At 33.7% G+C, this 16,768-nt stretch overlaps 1 protein-coding gene and 1 pseudogene across 1 annotated transcript; one reads left to right on the top strand and one right to left on the bottom strand.

Annotated features, from left to right (window-relative positions):
* Nucleotides 1-2,878: 2,878 nt before the first annotated feature.
* On the top strand, nucleotides 2,879-7,953 carry LOC133671524 (phytyl ester synthase 2, chloroplastic-like; annotated as a pseudogene).
* A 7,271-nt stretch (nucleotides 7,954-15,224) lies between these two features.
* Nucleotides 15,225-16,430, bottom strand: LOC133671111 (cyclic phosphodiesterase-like). The gene is made up of 3 exons (XM_062091756.1): nucleotides 16,019-16,430; nucleotides 15,726-15,780; nucleotides 15,225-15,614 (listed from the first exon to the last, which is right to left on the bottom strand). Exons 1-3 carry the CDS (start codon nucleotides 16,325-16,327, stop codon nucleotides 15,406-15,408), a joined length of 573 nt encoding a protein of 190 aa, XP_061947740.1. The 5' UTR covers nucleotides 16,328-16,430; the 3' UTR covers nucleotides 15,225-15,405.
* Between the last annotated feature and the right edge of the window lie 338 nt (nucleotides 16,431-16,768).

Below are 16,768 nucleotides of genomic sequence, written 5' to 3' on the forward strand. Positions count from 1 at the left end.
ACTTATTGACTATTCACATCTGTCTCTTACTTTTTTCCATATTCAAAAGCAATCACAGTTACTCATTCACTCTTAAAGGCGTGATTTGGGAGTGGATTGATGTTCACATTAGGATTCTCATTTAATGTTATCCAACCCACCTTAATGAATTGTAAAAGTTTGTTCTTAAAGATGAAGCAATTATGATACTATGTCCAACAACACGAGTGGATACTCATAGGTTTGATTAGGTTTATAACACTTTGAGTATGGTGGTTAATGTGGGTTTTCAGGAGCAATTTGACTAATATTAAGTAGCCTTTTGTACCTTTTCATATAGAGACAAGGGGAGTGGTGGTAATTGTTCTTGGGTTCTTTAAAAATTCTTTTAGGGCAATAATCATGTTTGGCACACTTTAGCTTGCCATAAATACTTCATCCAATCAAACATCCATAAATACATATACAAGCATAATTATTTTAAATTAAAAAAATAAAAAATAAAATAAATTAGATTTGAAAATTATTGAAATGCCTATAGTCAAACTATAAAATTACTAAAATGCCATTGGTCAAGCTATTAAATAACTAAAACACCCCTAGCAATGCACTGTATTGTTCACTCGATGTGTGAGCCTCATGTGCCGCGATTATGTAGGGTCCAGTAACGATCCTGAGAGGATGGTGGCTTGTTGAGCAACTCTCCAGGTAGATCTCGATCTCGTTCATCCGCTAATTGTAGCAGTGTATCTCACAATTAACTAGGGAGGGAGATTAACGATAAAGAAGGCTCGGGTGAACTAAACGATTCTCTTCCCTTTTCTAGCCTTTAACAATGGTGTTGGTGATGAGGACTAGTCGAGTTTTGATCGGGGGAGGTTGACTCTCCTTTCTATGATGGTTTCAAGGCGTTTAATGGTTGGATATCGGAGATATGGTGGCTAGAATCACCGTCAGCGGCTGATGGTGTTGGGCTTCAGTGTCGACAAGGGTAATCATTTTTTAGAATATATATATATATATATTAAAGGGTAAAGTTAAAATCAGTATAAAAAGGTTGTTTTCACCGAAAAAAAAACGACTGCCAAAAATTCCCTTTCTAGACCATGGTTAAAATCACTTTAGCCATGAAATAATGACTTTGCCGCTGGTAAATAATTTTTTTTTTATCAATTTTAACATGATAAATTTAGTTCTGACTATAAACAATGCTTTGGCTGATTTTGATGAGGAACCCGATTTTGACCATAAAATGATAGGTTTAACCTCAGTAAACTGATTTCGATCAATTTAAATGCAAAGATCTTAAGATGGTTTTAGCCAATTTTGACGAGAAACTTGATTTGACAGTGAAATGATGGTTTTGACCCTAACAAAAAGATTTTGACCAAATTTGACATGACAAACTAAATTTTGACCGGAAAATAATGGTTCTAGGCAATTCTCAAAGTGAAACTCAATTTCTGACATTGTAGCTCAGGTTTGATTTCTTGGAAAAAAAAATTGAAGTTAGAAAAGTTATTTGTAGCTTAGAACATCATTTGTTATTTCCTTTATTTATTTATTTATTATTATGGGAGCTCAAAACAGGTTATGACATTCATTATTATGATGAAATTGTGAGTTGTATATTGAATTTGATGTTTTCGATCTCCAATTCTAGCCCAGGTTATGAATTAGAGAGCTTTCTTTTTTATTTTTTGGGTTCATTTCATATTAAGACTAATAGGTTTGAACACTTACTAATGTATTTTGTATTCCTTCCAAGCTCATTTTGTTTTGGATGTTCTTGACACTGTTTTTTCCAAGACTTACTGAGCTTTCCATGCTCTCCTCTTACTTTTGGCATCTATGAAAAAGCTTTGTTGGAGGTAGGTTGCTTTTAATGCACCCCAAAACCAACATAAAACTAACATTATCCTCGGATGGTCAACCTAAACTAGCTTCGGACTCTGCTTTGCTTTTAATGGTCTGAACCACAATTAACTATTTTTTTTTAATTAATATAAATATTCAAGTTAATTTATGTATATCTTTACTAATTTTATAGATTCTAAAATTAACAACTATAAATATTTTTATTTTATAATAAAAGAGGTTAAATCAGTCGCATCATAACATAGGTAGAAATTCAATGTGCTGCGACTCGAAGAGCCTGCTGCTTTCCTGAATTCTGATGATGTATCAAAGTTGATCTAATAATTGTTCTAAACCCATATTCCAGGCACAAAACATTTGCTGAATTTGGTCTCCTTTCTTGGCAGAAGCTTCTGCAAATATGCATAAAGTGCAAATAGTAAGAGGAAATGGAGGGAGCCCTGCAAAAAGTTTTGATTGCATGTATATATGTTTGTAGTTAGCTTAAAATCAAGCAGTCAATGAACCCTGCAAGTGTTGCCAATGAGTTTGACTTTAGTTTCATGATAAGAGTATCGAAGGCTCTATGAATTAGTCTTGGCCTGTCAGAAATCTCCAATTGGAAAATTCTAAAAAGAAAGAAGAGAGCCTGCATGCATCAATAAGGTTCCAAAGAGGCACAAGGCGTGGACGACCTACCCAAAGATTCAAGATCCATGCGGCTGAAGGTTACACAACCAAACAAACAATAACAGCTTATAATGGCAATCAAACAATCAAATACTACTTTTCATGTCCTGGGACTTCAAGCAACTAGCAAACATTATTTTTCTCAAAATTAATGTACATTTTAGAGAGCCATGCTTTTCTCCTCGTGATCCCTTTAAATCTTCACTTAGATCTTGGCCAGCTCTTTGCTCTCCTTGTTCTTGTCATTAGTATTAATTTTCTTAATCTCAAATCACTTTCAGACAATCTTCCTTTAAGTTTTCCAACACCAAGATAGAAAGAAGCAGAGAGAGAGACCAGAGAGCTTACTAGCATGTCGGCTGTCACCGGAGGTTGCTTTTTTATGGCAGTTCATTGTCGTGTAATGCCCTCTTCGTCATCAACTAGCAAACCAAAACTGAAGCCCGTATCAAGAACGACAACGACCAATTTAAATGGGAATAGGGGATTTAAAAAGAAGCGGGAAGAAGTAGAAACAGAGGAGATAAGAGAAAAGCAAAATCCGTATGTATTAGAGTTGGAGAAAAAAGAAATGGAATTTACAAGTAGTATGAAAAGCTTCCATGATTACTTTGAGCAGTGCAAGAATTTCTTTAAACAGGACAGCGGTCCACCTCGGTGGTTCTCTCCGTTAGAGTGCGGTTCTCGCCTGGACAATTCTCCTCTCCTCCTATTTTTGCCTGGTGACCACTCTCAATTAATTTTAGTTTTCCTTTCCCTGTAAATTGCTTGAGAGTAAATTTAGAACCATTCTTCTTTGTTGGCAATTGAAGTATGACAAATAAGATATCATCGTGTATTGTATTGTCCAGGGATTGATGGTGTTGGGCTAGGACTCTGTAAGCATCACCATACTCTTGGAAAGTAAGCATTACTTCGAACAGGACTAATCTTGAGTCATATACAATTAGTTGTAGTAGCCCTAAATGACTCACAGATACCCCATAGTTTGTAAATATAAAGCAAGATTTCCCTACAAAAAAAAGCATGATAGATACTATTTCCATGATGATTCCTAATGTTATATATGCTGCCTAACACATGATTTCTCCTCTTCTGAAACCCTAGGATTTTTGACATATGGTGCTTGCATGTTCCGGTTAAGGACAGAACACCCTTTTTAGGTTCTTTTCTATCTTTACACCATCACTTGTTTTATAATGCAGTTCAGGTGCATTTACATTTACTTCAATATGATTCAGGCCTTGTGAAGTTTGTTGAGAGAACAGTAAGAGCAGAGAATTACCATTCGCCGAAACGACCTATATATCTTGTTGGAGAATCTCTTGGAGCATGCCTTGCACTAGCTGTTGCAGCTCGTAACCCTGACATTAATCTTTCACTCCTTTTGTCTAATCCAGGTGAATAATCGCTTCCTTTTCAATAATTAAGTTTATTATTAAATTTGTTTCAGCAACTCTCTTAAAAGATGTGGCTGATTGTTACTAAATAGCTCATGATTCAAAACGATGCTTGTTAATTTGATGTTTTTATCGCAGCAACATCTTTTGAGAAGTCACCACTGCAACCACTTGTCTCTTTCTTGGAAATCATACCCATCGAACACCAGCTTAGCCTTTCTTATATGCTGAGCTTAATGACAGGTTCCTTATCTACCATTATTACTTGGTCTGCCTTAATTTGCTAGTTTCCTGTGACACATATTTGATTTTGATAATAGCTAAGGACAATTTGCTTGCCCTTGTAAAATGGGACAAAGCTAAAACGAACAAAAATTTCTGCAAAAAGAAAAAAATTCAAAATTCTTCATGTTATATGTTGGATGAATAAGTCTTGAACCATATGCAGTTTTTTTTGCTTGCTACTTGCCATGTTCAATGGAGATTGTCAGCACGAATAGAAGTTATCACACTATGTAACTATACAATAATATTACTCTCAGTTGACTCCAGTCGTTGTGTTGCATACATTTAGGTGATTCTTTGAAGATTGTGATGGACAATGCAGTAAAGGGAATTCCAGTACAACAAATAATTGGAGGATTATCAAAAGACGTTATTGCTATGTCATCTCACCTCAATGTAAGATCAACAAAAAAACCTTTATTCTGCAAATGAAGAACTCTCTTAAGCATCTCTCTTATTGTTGGCATAAATTATGTTAGCTGCTAAAGGAAAAAGAAAAATAACCAGTGCTAGATGTCTTTTGATGCTCATATGATGAATGATGGTGATAGTGTCATGTTTACCTGACTCTTTTGTTGGATACATTCTTAGTTTGGAATGTGTTGCCAGTCTTGATAATGAAAATTGATGGTTTTGTATCACAGGATTTAGCTGCCCTTTTACCTAGAGAAACACTTCTCTGGAAGCTACAGATGCTTAAACCAGCTTCAGAATTCGCCAATTCTCGCCTCCATGCTGTAAAAGCTCAAACAGTTGTACTTTCCAGGTCTGTATCTTTCAGAATCTATAGCAAAGTAGTTGTAACTCGTAAGCAAGAGCAACAAAAGCCCAGTGTATTGATTGTACCTGTATTGAATAGTAGAATCCAAATATATAAAAAAAAGGTTTCAGATTAAACCACCCTATTCCCTAAAGCTAAATAAATAATTCCGTTTTGATGCAAAAACATTTAATATGAAAAAAAGAGCTGTAATTTGGACTCGCCATTGGTGTTGCACTTGAATTTTAAATAACTAAAGGAAATCAACAAAAAAAACTGCATTAAGAATTATTGTCTTTAACCTCTACATATTGTTTCCATTCAATGAGTGTCAACACTGTATTTCCTCCATGATAATTGTGAGTTTTGAAGCTACAAGTCTAATTCCCTTACAAAATGTTTGGTCCATTGCTTGTCTTTCTTAGTGGAAAGGATCAGCTGCTACCAAGTGAAGAGGAAGGTCAAAGACTTTTTCGTGCGCTCCCAAAATGTGAGAATATCAAGTTTAATGACAGTGGGCATTTCCTCCTCCTGGTATGATAATCTCTCTCAGCTTTTGTGCCTGAGTGTGTTGCATCTAAAATATATCATGTTTGATTTAGTAGCTATGCCTATTTGTGGTAGGAAAATGGCATTGATTTGGCAACAATAATCAAAGGTTCTGTTGCTTTCTATCGCCTCGGAATACACCACGACTATGTTTCAGATTATGTACCACCGACCCCTTCCGAACTCAAAAAGTTATACGAATCGAACAGGTTGATTATCTTATTCTCTTCCAATAAGGAGTGATCATTTCCTATTAGCAGGACAGAAAACTTATATTCACTCAGCTAGTCCATTGTAATGGCATAATATTTGGGGGCTATGGAAAAATCATGCTTAATTCAATTTCCTCGCAAGAACTCTATTGATTTGATGGACTTTTTCCTACAATATCTGCTACCTTGATTTGTATTTATGTTATGGTAGACAATATTTACCCCGTCTGCCAACCACTTATAGTCCTCCGATGTTATAGGAGGAGTTATGGGGATCGGAGTTATAGCAGAATCATGTTCATACTTCATATACCATAAATAATGTTTTCTAACAATTATTGTGTTTTTAGGTTGTTTCTGATAGCTACAAGTGCTGTCATGCTCTCAACTCTGGAAGGTGGGAAGGTTGTGAAGGGCCTTGCAGGAATTCCTTCAGACGGACCAGTCCTGTTCGTTGGCTATCATATGTTAATGGGATATGAATTGGCCCCGATGGTATCCCAATTGTTGTTGGAAAGAAATATTCTTCTGAGAGGGCTGGCGCATCCACTCCTCTTCATGAGGAAGAAGAAAGAAGGGACGTTACCTCCATTATCAGATTTTGATCTAATGAGGGTAATGGGTGCAGTACCAGTTTCAGGAACCAACTTATTCAAACTTCTATCTTCAAAGGCTCATGTGCTATTGTACCCAGGAGGTGCGCGCGAGGCTGCTCATCGGAAGGTACCGAAGCTTTGAAGTTTCCTTTCGATAAAAATGCCTACAATTTGAAATAATTTCTTCAACATTTGTGTTATATATCCCGGAAATTTGAATTTCGATTCGATTATCTTGTGATCACCTGCATATAAATAGAAATTCAATCCATCTTACATGCTACCTCGCTTGCTTAGTAGAGGGAGTTTGTTTCTATTTTGCTTGGCCCAAACATAACATGAAGAACTTTGGAATGAATTGCAATTCATTATTCCATAAATTAGAAATTCAATCCATCTTACATGTTCATATACCATAAATAGAGATGTTTTCAAATAATACCCTTTGAGAGGGAGTTGGGGTGGACTTTGTCTTAATTAGTGATTCGAGAATACAACTTCACCACCGTATCGAAAAAGAAGCAGCCTCCCCTTTGTGATTTTAGGTTGTTAACCGTGCACAGCGCACGTTCTGTTTTGATATATTATACATGCTTTCTGCTCCATAAAATGTGATTTAGCATCAAGTTATGCACATAGTAAAACTGGAACCAAACTTGTTAGCAGCTTTTTCTGTCTGTTTTGTGACATAGAAACTTTATGTTCTTCACACTAAAAAAGTTCTAACATTTTAGGTTTTGGTACGAAAAAATGTTTTCATACTTTTCAGGGTGAACAGTACAAGTTGTTCTGGCCAGAACATCCCGAGTTTGTGAGGACAGCAGCTAGATTTGGAGCCAAAATTGTGCCATTTGGAGTTGTTGGAGAAGATGATTTTGGTGAAGTCAGTCCTGCTGGCTGCTAAATTTCAATCTTAATCTCATTCATTTCCATTACTTTACTTCTTCCCTTCAATGAAGAGTTGATTGCAGCATACTCTTCGTCTCAGGTGGTTTTTGATTTGGACGATCAAATGAAGATTCCTTTCCTAAGGGATGAAATTAGAAGATCAACAGAAGAAGAGGGTATCAGAGTAAGGTACGGAATTTGCCATTTTTTTCTTAGATACTTCCATCAAAACATTCCAGTACCTTGCATATGAATGTTTTTCCTTATTTCAAATTTAATTTCTCTATGTTGGTAGCTTGTTTAAGATTTTTCACTTTCTTGTAATGACAGGGCTCAAATAAATGGTGAGTTGGGAAACGAGAATATGCACTATCCATGGATTCTACCAAAATTTCCTGGCAGGTTCTATTACTATTTTGGCAAACCGATTGAAACAGAAGGTATGGGTCATCTTTCTGTAGAAATGACAAATTGTGGACGAACAAACTTCAACTAGTCAAAGTTAATGCAAGTAGATTGACTTGAATAATTGATTATGCTTCGAAGGCAGGGAGCAGGAACTGAGGGACAAGGACAAAGCTCAGGAATTGTACCTGGAAATCAAATCTGAGGTGGAGAAATGCCTTGCTTTTTTGAAGGAGAAGAGAGAGAGTGATCCTTACAGGAACATAGTGACCTGATTGACTTACCAGGCCATGCACGGTTTTAATTCTGAAGTTCCAACATTTGAAATATGATTGTTCTGTCTGTTAAAGTAATTCAGATCAAACATAAAAAGAAGGCTAGAATTCTCAATAATATGTTTATTATGAGTGCTTAAGTTAACCTAAATACAAAGGAATTATATATAGGTTAAACTGAAAATACTATTCTACCCTTAATAAATAAAACTAGATACATATTACCTAACATCTCCCCTCAAACTCACGATGCGGCATCTACAAGTATCGAGAGTTTGCCAACTAGAAAATAAAAACGAGATATGGAATGGGTCTTGGTAAAGAAATCTGCAATCTGCAAGGAAGAATGAACAAAAGGCAAAGTAATGGTGCCATGCTTGAGATGATGACGAGTAACATGACAATCGATCTCAATGTGCTTAGTTCGCTCATAAAAATCGAGTTGTGAGCAATCTGAATAGAACTCTGGTTGTCACAATTCATAAGAGTAGGATGAGAAAAGAAAACTCTCATATCAGCAAGTAACCAACGTAACCAAACAATCTCTTTGGTAGTAGATGCCATGACAGAAGCTGAAGGAAAGTCGAAATACCAGATTTTGCAGAAGCAGAAGACAAAATATCACTCTAAATTTTTTATTTTTCTTGCAAAAACTTAATTCAAATAGCAAATTGCAGAAATTAAAGAGAAGACGAAATACCAAAACAATTGCAAAGACAGAACAGAAATGCCAAATTGCAGAAGCTGATACCAAATTGCAGAAACTGAAGAGAAGATGAAATACCAAAACAATTGCAGAGACAAAACAGAAATACCAATTTGCAGAAGCTGATACCAAATTGCAGAAACTGAAGAGAAGATGAAATATCAAAACAATTGCAGAGACAGAATAGAAATACCAAATTGCAGAAGCTGATATCAAATTGCAGAAACTGAAGAGAAGACGAAATACCAAAATAATTGCAGAGACATATAGAAATACCAAATTGCAGAAGCTGAAGAACAGTCCAAATACTAGATTTTGCAGAAGCAGAAGACAAAATATCACTCCAATTTTTATTTTTTTTTGCAGAAACTTAACTCAAATACCAAATTACAGAAACTGAAGAGAAGACGAAATACCAAAACAATTGCAGAGACAGAACATAAATACCAAATTGCAGAAGCTGATACCAAATTGCAGAAACTGGAGAGAAGACGAAATACCAAAACAATTGTAGAGGCAGAACAGAAATACCAAATTGCAGAAGCTGAAGAATCTAAAATAAAATTTCAGATATTAATTCTTCAGCCGCAAGCACAAAACTTGATCTTCATCCTCCATCTTTTAATAGGTCAAACAACCCATGTCTGATGTTTTGAAAAATGAATCTGAAGTTAAGCTTCAAAGGAATGCATTGAGCGTACTGGAACATCTTACAGGGAATGAAATGGATGATGATAACGATTTTGATACGAGCAGTGGCTCTGACATTGGTGAACATGGTTTCTACAAGGGCAGCGAGTTTCATAAAATTAACAAGCCAAGGGTTCGATCAACTAGGCTCTGATACCATGTTAAAGTAATTCAGATCAAACATAAAAGGACGCTAGAATTCTCAATGATATGTTTGTTATGAGTGCTTAAGTTAAACTAAATACAAAGGAATTATATATAGGTTAAACTAAAAATACTATTCTACCCTTAATAAATAAAACTAGATAAATATTACTTAACACTGTCCAAAGAAAGCTTAGTTTTAGAAGAGAAGATCAAAGAGATTCCATCATGGCGACTGTCATTTTTACTACAAGTAGCAGGTGCTGGCAGGACAACATTCGAATGGATACTGTAGATGATACTTGTTATCGGCAACATGCCCATTGTTTCCTCGGAAGAATACTCAGGCAGAGTCTTATTAGTGAAAAGATCAGTGTATTGGCAAACAAAACAACAGCCAATATGGTTGTGGAAAGAGAATCATCATCACCAGGAGGAGAAAGTGGAAAAACGTACGTGTGGTTTATCATATTTGATCATGTTAGCAATATCCAAGAACACTTAGCAGATAATAATAATAAGCAAATGCAGAACACCAACAAACTGACATCCTTTAATGTAAGAGAGAACAAAGATATTGATTTCATAAATCGATTTACAAATTTGAATAACATGCACTGCCAGTTTACTTGCACATTGCTGAGCACTATGTGAAACATAATTAAAATCATAATCCTGCAGCTCTTCATGTACATTTCCATCTCAAATTAGCAGCCCCTTAACGAGACCTAAAACATTGAAGTTAGATCTTCAATCTCCACTTAAAAATGGGTTGGGTATCATGTCTGTGATACCATGACGAATGCGTAACTCTCCATAATTAAAAGAAAATAAATAAATAATAGAGTTCCCATCTGATAATTAAAGAAAATTTTATTATATATATTTTTTAAAAGGATATAAAAGATTTATCGAGAAATTTGATTTTAATCTCTAAAAATAAAAGATTTCATTAATTTTTTTTATTTTTAACAAAGAATTTGACTTTAATCCTTACAAATAAGAGATTTTGTCAATTGTACAATTTTAACTAAGTATTTTTACACTAATCCCTAAAAATAAAAGATTTCATCTATTTAAAAAAAGTTTTACTTTAATCCTTAAAAATAAAATATTTCATTGATTTTAGATTTTGAAATAAGCATTACACCCGTATGATGGTAGAAATTGAGCTTTAACCCCACTCTTTGAATATGACCAAAATAGACTCCAAAGACACTACTCATACTCATTGGTCCTATGTGAGGTCACATTGACTGATTGGGATCCACTCACAACAATACAAAATAACATGTTATAACGCATAAAAATTATCAAAAACATATTTATAAGTAGAGACAATAAAAGAAATATAATATTTTTTTTATTTTTTAAAATTATATTTTGTCACTTTAAAAGAGACCTTGTCGGTAAGATAATAATTTATTATATGATGGAAAGTGAATTGAAAGAGTATCGTTAAAGACACTTTTCAACTCATTGATTCATGTTAAAAAAAAAACAATAAAACTGTAATAGCTCGCAATCATTTTTATATTTTTTTATATAAAACACTCCTATCATATTAAAAAAAAAAAACTCACACACATTCATGACAAACATCCATATATATAGAAATTAAAAATAAACATCATATCGAATAATTAAACTCACAAGAAATTCAAACATTTACACACAAATCACATTCACGCACAAAATTACTGGCACGCGCACAAAATAAAAAACCGAAAATCATTACAAACAACTAATATTTTATCACAAAGATTCAATAATATATTAAAATATTAATTAAGGTTAAAATCAGAGCTCGCACCTCCTCGTCAATTTCAATATAAAATATTCTTCGTACACTGAATAAGATGAAAAAAAAGAAGAAGACAAAACCATATCCATGAGGAGGGTTGACAATATTAACTACGAAGTCCATTGACATGCCCCTCCACCCATTATAGATTTGTGGGTCTGTCTTACATTGTTGGCCAAATTATTTTTTTTTTTTGATAAAAAAAGATATTTGAGTGATGTAAACATGTTTTAAAATTTTTTTTAAAAAAACATGACTCATATCATAGATCTTGACCGAGTAAAAAAACAAATATAGATCGATTTAAAAAAAAAACATGGAAACCAATAAAAAAAATAGTAAAAAAAACAATAAAGTTAAGATCCCAACCAATTAAACATGGAAGAAAAAAAAAGAAAAAGAAAAAAATGACATGGGTCAACTTAACCAAGCATGGAAAATATGCAAGTCATGTTGTGAAATTGGAATAAAAAAATGGAAAACAAATATAAAAAAAGTTGAAGTTGAATCCCAAACAAATCTAGCATTGAAGAATAAAATTAAAAGAGGATCAATTTAAAAAAAAAGAACCCAGAAAACACCAAGCAAACCAAACTCTAAGATCTTAATTATGTGAATGAAATAACCGAATAGAAGATAAATCGTGAAACAACATGTAGCGCAATTCCAAAATAACCTAATGTTGAAGGACAGAACGCAAAAAATATTAAATTTTAAAAGAGATACCTTAAAAAAAACATTAAGTTAACCCACCAAACTCGAGGTCCAAGCGATAGGATCGAGATAGACGAATAAAAATAAAATCAAAGGAAATCACGAAGCCCAATATCAAAAAACCTTAACCTTGAAGGATGGAACCAAAAAAGAAAATTGGTTCCAGTGGACATAATATTGAAGGATGAAATTAGAAAAAAAAAATATCAAATTAAAAAATTTGCCAAAGTAAATCCCATAAAAAACAGCAAATAAAAAGACTCAAGACAGCTCGAGTTAGTTTGAGAATTCTAAAAAAAAGACATATAAAATGCTTACATGGTCGTTAACTTCAGGGCCCGTGGGATTAGTCGAGGTGCGCGCAAGCTGGCCCGGACACCCACGTTAAACTAAAAAAAAAAAATAATAGAGACTAATTGTTAATGATATAAATGTTGAATGATGAAAATAAAAAAAACATCAGCTTAAAAAAAAAATCAAGAAAACTCAGGCAAACCTTTTAAAATTGGACAAAAGCCATAAACTCGCAACCCATTAAATCCTTGACTCGAGTTGATGCAAAAAACTCAACTGTCAACCAATTTAGTATTGATTAGTCAAAGTAAGCCCAACAAATAAAAAGACCAATGAAAATCTGTATTGCTTTTAAAATCAATAAAAAATCCCACAAAAAAACAAATAAATAAAATTAATATTAGCTAATTCCAATTGAGTAAGTATTCCAAGGATACTTAATTAGGTGCTGAATTGTGTTGGCTTAAAATATCAAAGCTGGACAATATTGGCTTCATTAGAGGTATTTCTTCTTCTTCTTTTTCCTCCTCCTCCTCCTCCTGGGTTTGTCAATTTGTTAATTTTTATCCTGAAATTGAGAGAATTTAGTTGGTCCTCTACAATCTATGAGAGGAAGGAAAAGAAAGTGGAGTTATCATTGGACACTTGGATTGTTGCTAGTATAATTGGAAGGGTTTAAAAGTTAGTTTCTATGATCTTAATCTATCATATGTAATCCAGAAGAAATACATATGCAATTGGTAGGTCCCGACTAATAGACCTACATTTGTGTTGGTGGAGGATGAGTGAGAGGGATCGTTAGTTGAATTATATTTTTTTTATTTTTCTATGTGATTGCATTTATTTATTTATTATTATTATTTATTTTTAGTCTAATGTCTCCAAAGCCACTATTTTTTATTATTATTATTATTTGAAATCAAGGGTTTTCAATAGTGGCCATACTATATTGCAGGCATACCTAAATTTTATGCAACATAAAAAAAAGGAATGTAAAAAATAAATGACAAAAAAATTGACAATGTAAAAAAAAACCCATGAAGTTTGCTGAAAGCAAACTAGATAAAACTATAAAGCTCAATTATCAAATAACCTGATGTTGAAACAAAAAAATAATAATTAAAAAACAATGAAAAAAAGTATCTAGATCAACTTGGGTTAATCAGCTAACCCTGTGACTATGTGTACCTGATTAAGATAGCTATATAAAAAGGAAAGTGAATAAAAAAAAAATAAAGATCAATTCTTAATAAATCAAATTTTGAATGATGAAATTGAATAATTTAAAAAAAATCTAAAAAAAGATCAAAATCAACTCGTGTTAACTTTCGAAACCTATAACCCTGGTCATGAGTTGTGGATTAACTCTCAATGAGGCAAGCCCTAAAAACTAACCAAGCAAAATTTTAAATCGATAAAATATTGAGGAATAAAATTGAAAGAAAAATGTACAATAAAAAGAATCCAAACAAAAAAAATAGCAATATAAAAAATGAGGACTAAAATTGATATAAAACTAATTTGAAATCAGATGGTGATTGATGAAATTGAAAAAAAAACGATTAGGAAATGAATAAAAAAAGAAATAAAAAAAAGGACTAAATTTGATATAAAAATTAAATGAAATCAAATGATAAGGAACAAAATTTAGGAAAAAGATTAAAAAAAAATAGCAATTAAAAAAAGAAAGACCAAATTGTATATAAAAAAATAAATGAAATGACACTTTTATATTTTGGGAAGGAGAAAAGAGAAAAATGAGGGAGAAGAAAAAAGTCTATCAAAGCCCAACTATTTCACCATCGTGCACATATGCCATACCACTAGGAAGATCATGACGAGAGCTTCCAACGTCTCTTTGGAAGGTAGTGTTTGGAAGTGGGACGACACTACAAGCATCGTTAAAAGGTACAAGTATCCCTTAGCTAGTGTGTGCGTCAAACGTACCAACCACTCTTCTTTTAAAAATTATATTTATAATAATTAAAAGATTAAATTGCCTATGAGACAACTTGCCAATTACAAAAAAAAAATCCAATTTAAAAATACAAAAAACTCCTCGATGCAAGGTTGACAACATTTGCTTTTAAGACTAATATAAGTTTTATATTGTGATTATAAAATGTACAAAGACTGAGTTGCTCTTGCTCAAACTTTTAAATAATTTTGTTATAATTTTTATATTATACATTTAAAAAGTAAAAAGATAGAATTATCCCATCAACCTTTTAAAGTTTTTTGTGGTGATAAAGTCTTGACTCTACTCATTCCAAAAGGTGAATAGACTAAATTGTTCTAATTGATTTTATAATAATAAATGGATTATGCCGGAAAAATCATAACACTACTAATTGCAAGTGCATTAATTTTATGATATGTGTCTACAGACAAGTGAATTTTCTATGCCAATCATTTTTGTTTTTTTTTTTTAAATAATAATTTTAATTTTGCAGCGCTGCTTGTATATTCGCAATACCAAAAGATTTTGACCACGTACAGTCACAAATTGTGCCCCTGCGGGAAGGAAGCTGCATTAAGAGACGAACGAAGCGCATGAGTTTTATATTGAAGTCAAGTCCGAGGGGGAGAAATGCCTTGCTTTCTTACAGGAGAAAAGAGAGAGTGATCCTTATAGAAACAGACTAGCTCGGCTAGCCTACCAATCTACTCATGGGTTTGATTCTGAAGTTCCAACATTTGAAGTTTGATTCGTCTGCAGTGTACACGCTGTATTTTGATCTGATACTCGATCCTGATTCTCACATAAGTCTGAAAATGGCATAGTGGAACCTCCTGGTATGATCCAAATTGCTTCATGGATCTCAGTGTGTTGAATATCATGAGTACCCATGGATTGCCAACTTCTTTTCAATTTTTTATTGTCAATCAGAGAAAGTTGTCTGGTGATTGTTTCATTTCAGAAGTTCCTTTGGTTTTCACTCATAGTTCTGTATCAAGCCTCAACCGCCAGGAGAGTGAATCAAATTAATGTTATTCTCAATAAACATTCAAGCTAGTACATAACATTTCCCACACAACCAAGTCCGCCGGAAATAAAATTGCATACCTAACCAAAGTACTCATGCAGCTGAAGAGCACTTGGTAATTTGGTATATCTTATTCTAAATTCATGCATCAAGAAAGAAGAATTGAATACCTAGTTGGGGCTAAGGCTGCATTCAGCAATCTGCCTCCATGATTCCAAAGTTCCTTTGTCTTTACGGTCTGTTTTCCACAGTGCCAGGCGACTTATCTGGAAGTTCAGGCCATCGATGCTCTCATCAAGAACATACGCTTTTTCTCGAGCTTTATTCTTCTCATCTTCTGTAAGTGTCCCATAAAGGAGGCTAAGATGGGGCATATACCCTACAAAGATAATTTATGGTTATAGGCTCAAAAACATTATCATTAATGCTCGATTTATGCTTCCCATATTCTTATGTCACGACTCTAAGCATGAAAGTGAAGAATACTTACGATTAGACCTCTTATACCCAAAATAGCTACAGCAGTGCTCACTTGCATCCATTACCTGGAAGAGTTTTAGGTAATTATCAATTTATCATACATATACAACCGTAAAAGAAGAAAAGTATTATCAGAAAACAAGGATGTGATTACCTTAATGCATCTGAAACAAGATTAGGGAACAAGAAAAGAGAGAAATACCATCAATTTCTAAAGAATTACCTTAATGCATCTGAAACAAGATTATAGATCAAGAAATTAGAAAAGTACCATCAATTTCTAAAGAATGTTTTCAGACCCACCTCAGGCGTTGAATGGAAGAGCAAATAAAGGCATTGGGAGGGAAAAGCCCCAGAAACTACAAGATCAGCCTTAGCATGATAAGCCTTGAGCCCTTCACAGGCTGACCTAAACTTCTTCAAAGCATCCTCCTCTGTTAAGCTCGTAGCACCCACAACAGTTATATGTGGCGGGATCTCTGGCCCACCAAACTCTGATCTAAGAGCCCCCATCAACTTTTTCAGCTTTTCTCCCACAACTTCAGGTGGAATTGCCCACACTGAATAATCATTCTTTTCAGCAACAACACCTGTTTCATTGGTGATCTCCATGATGATGAGTGTAGGGGTACTCTTTTACAGCCTTATAGGGGTTGTTTCCGAGTCCTGGTAGGACTCCGAATATAAATAAATGGATAAACCACGTTCCTCTAGTCTAGCGCTTGTAAGTCAAGCCACCTGATTTGATTTTAGCACTTCTTTTTCATTTTTCTTTTTTCCCCGAGAGCATTAGAGGTTTGAAACCTTATGCTTTGAGACATAAACACAATCTTTCTTCTTCTTCTTCTCTAACTTCTACAATTTCTTTTTCTTCTTCCTCTTTATCTTCATAAAAGCTCATTAATATATTTATTAATGTTTTTTTTTTGTCACATAAAAATATCTCATACTGACTTAATCTTCGGAGGGTCCTCCATCAACACACTCAGGGGTCTCTAAAAGATATTATGTAGGTATTTATTGAAGACAAGATTTACAATCTTTGAAGATATA

Source organism: Populus nigra, chromosome 13, assembly GCF_951802175.1.
Source record: "Populus nigra chromosome 13, ddPopNigr1.1, whole genome shotgun sequence".
NCBI classification, from domain to species: Eukaryota; Viridiplantae; Streptophyta; class Magnoliopsida; order Malpighiales; family Salicaceae; genus Populus; species Populus nigra.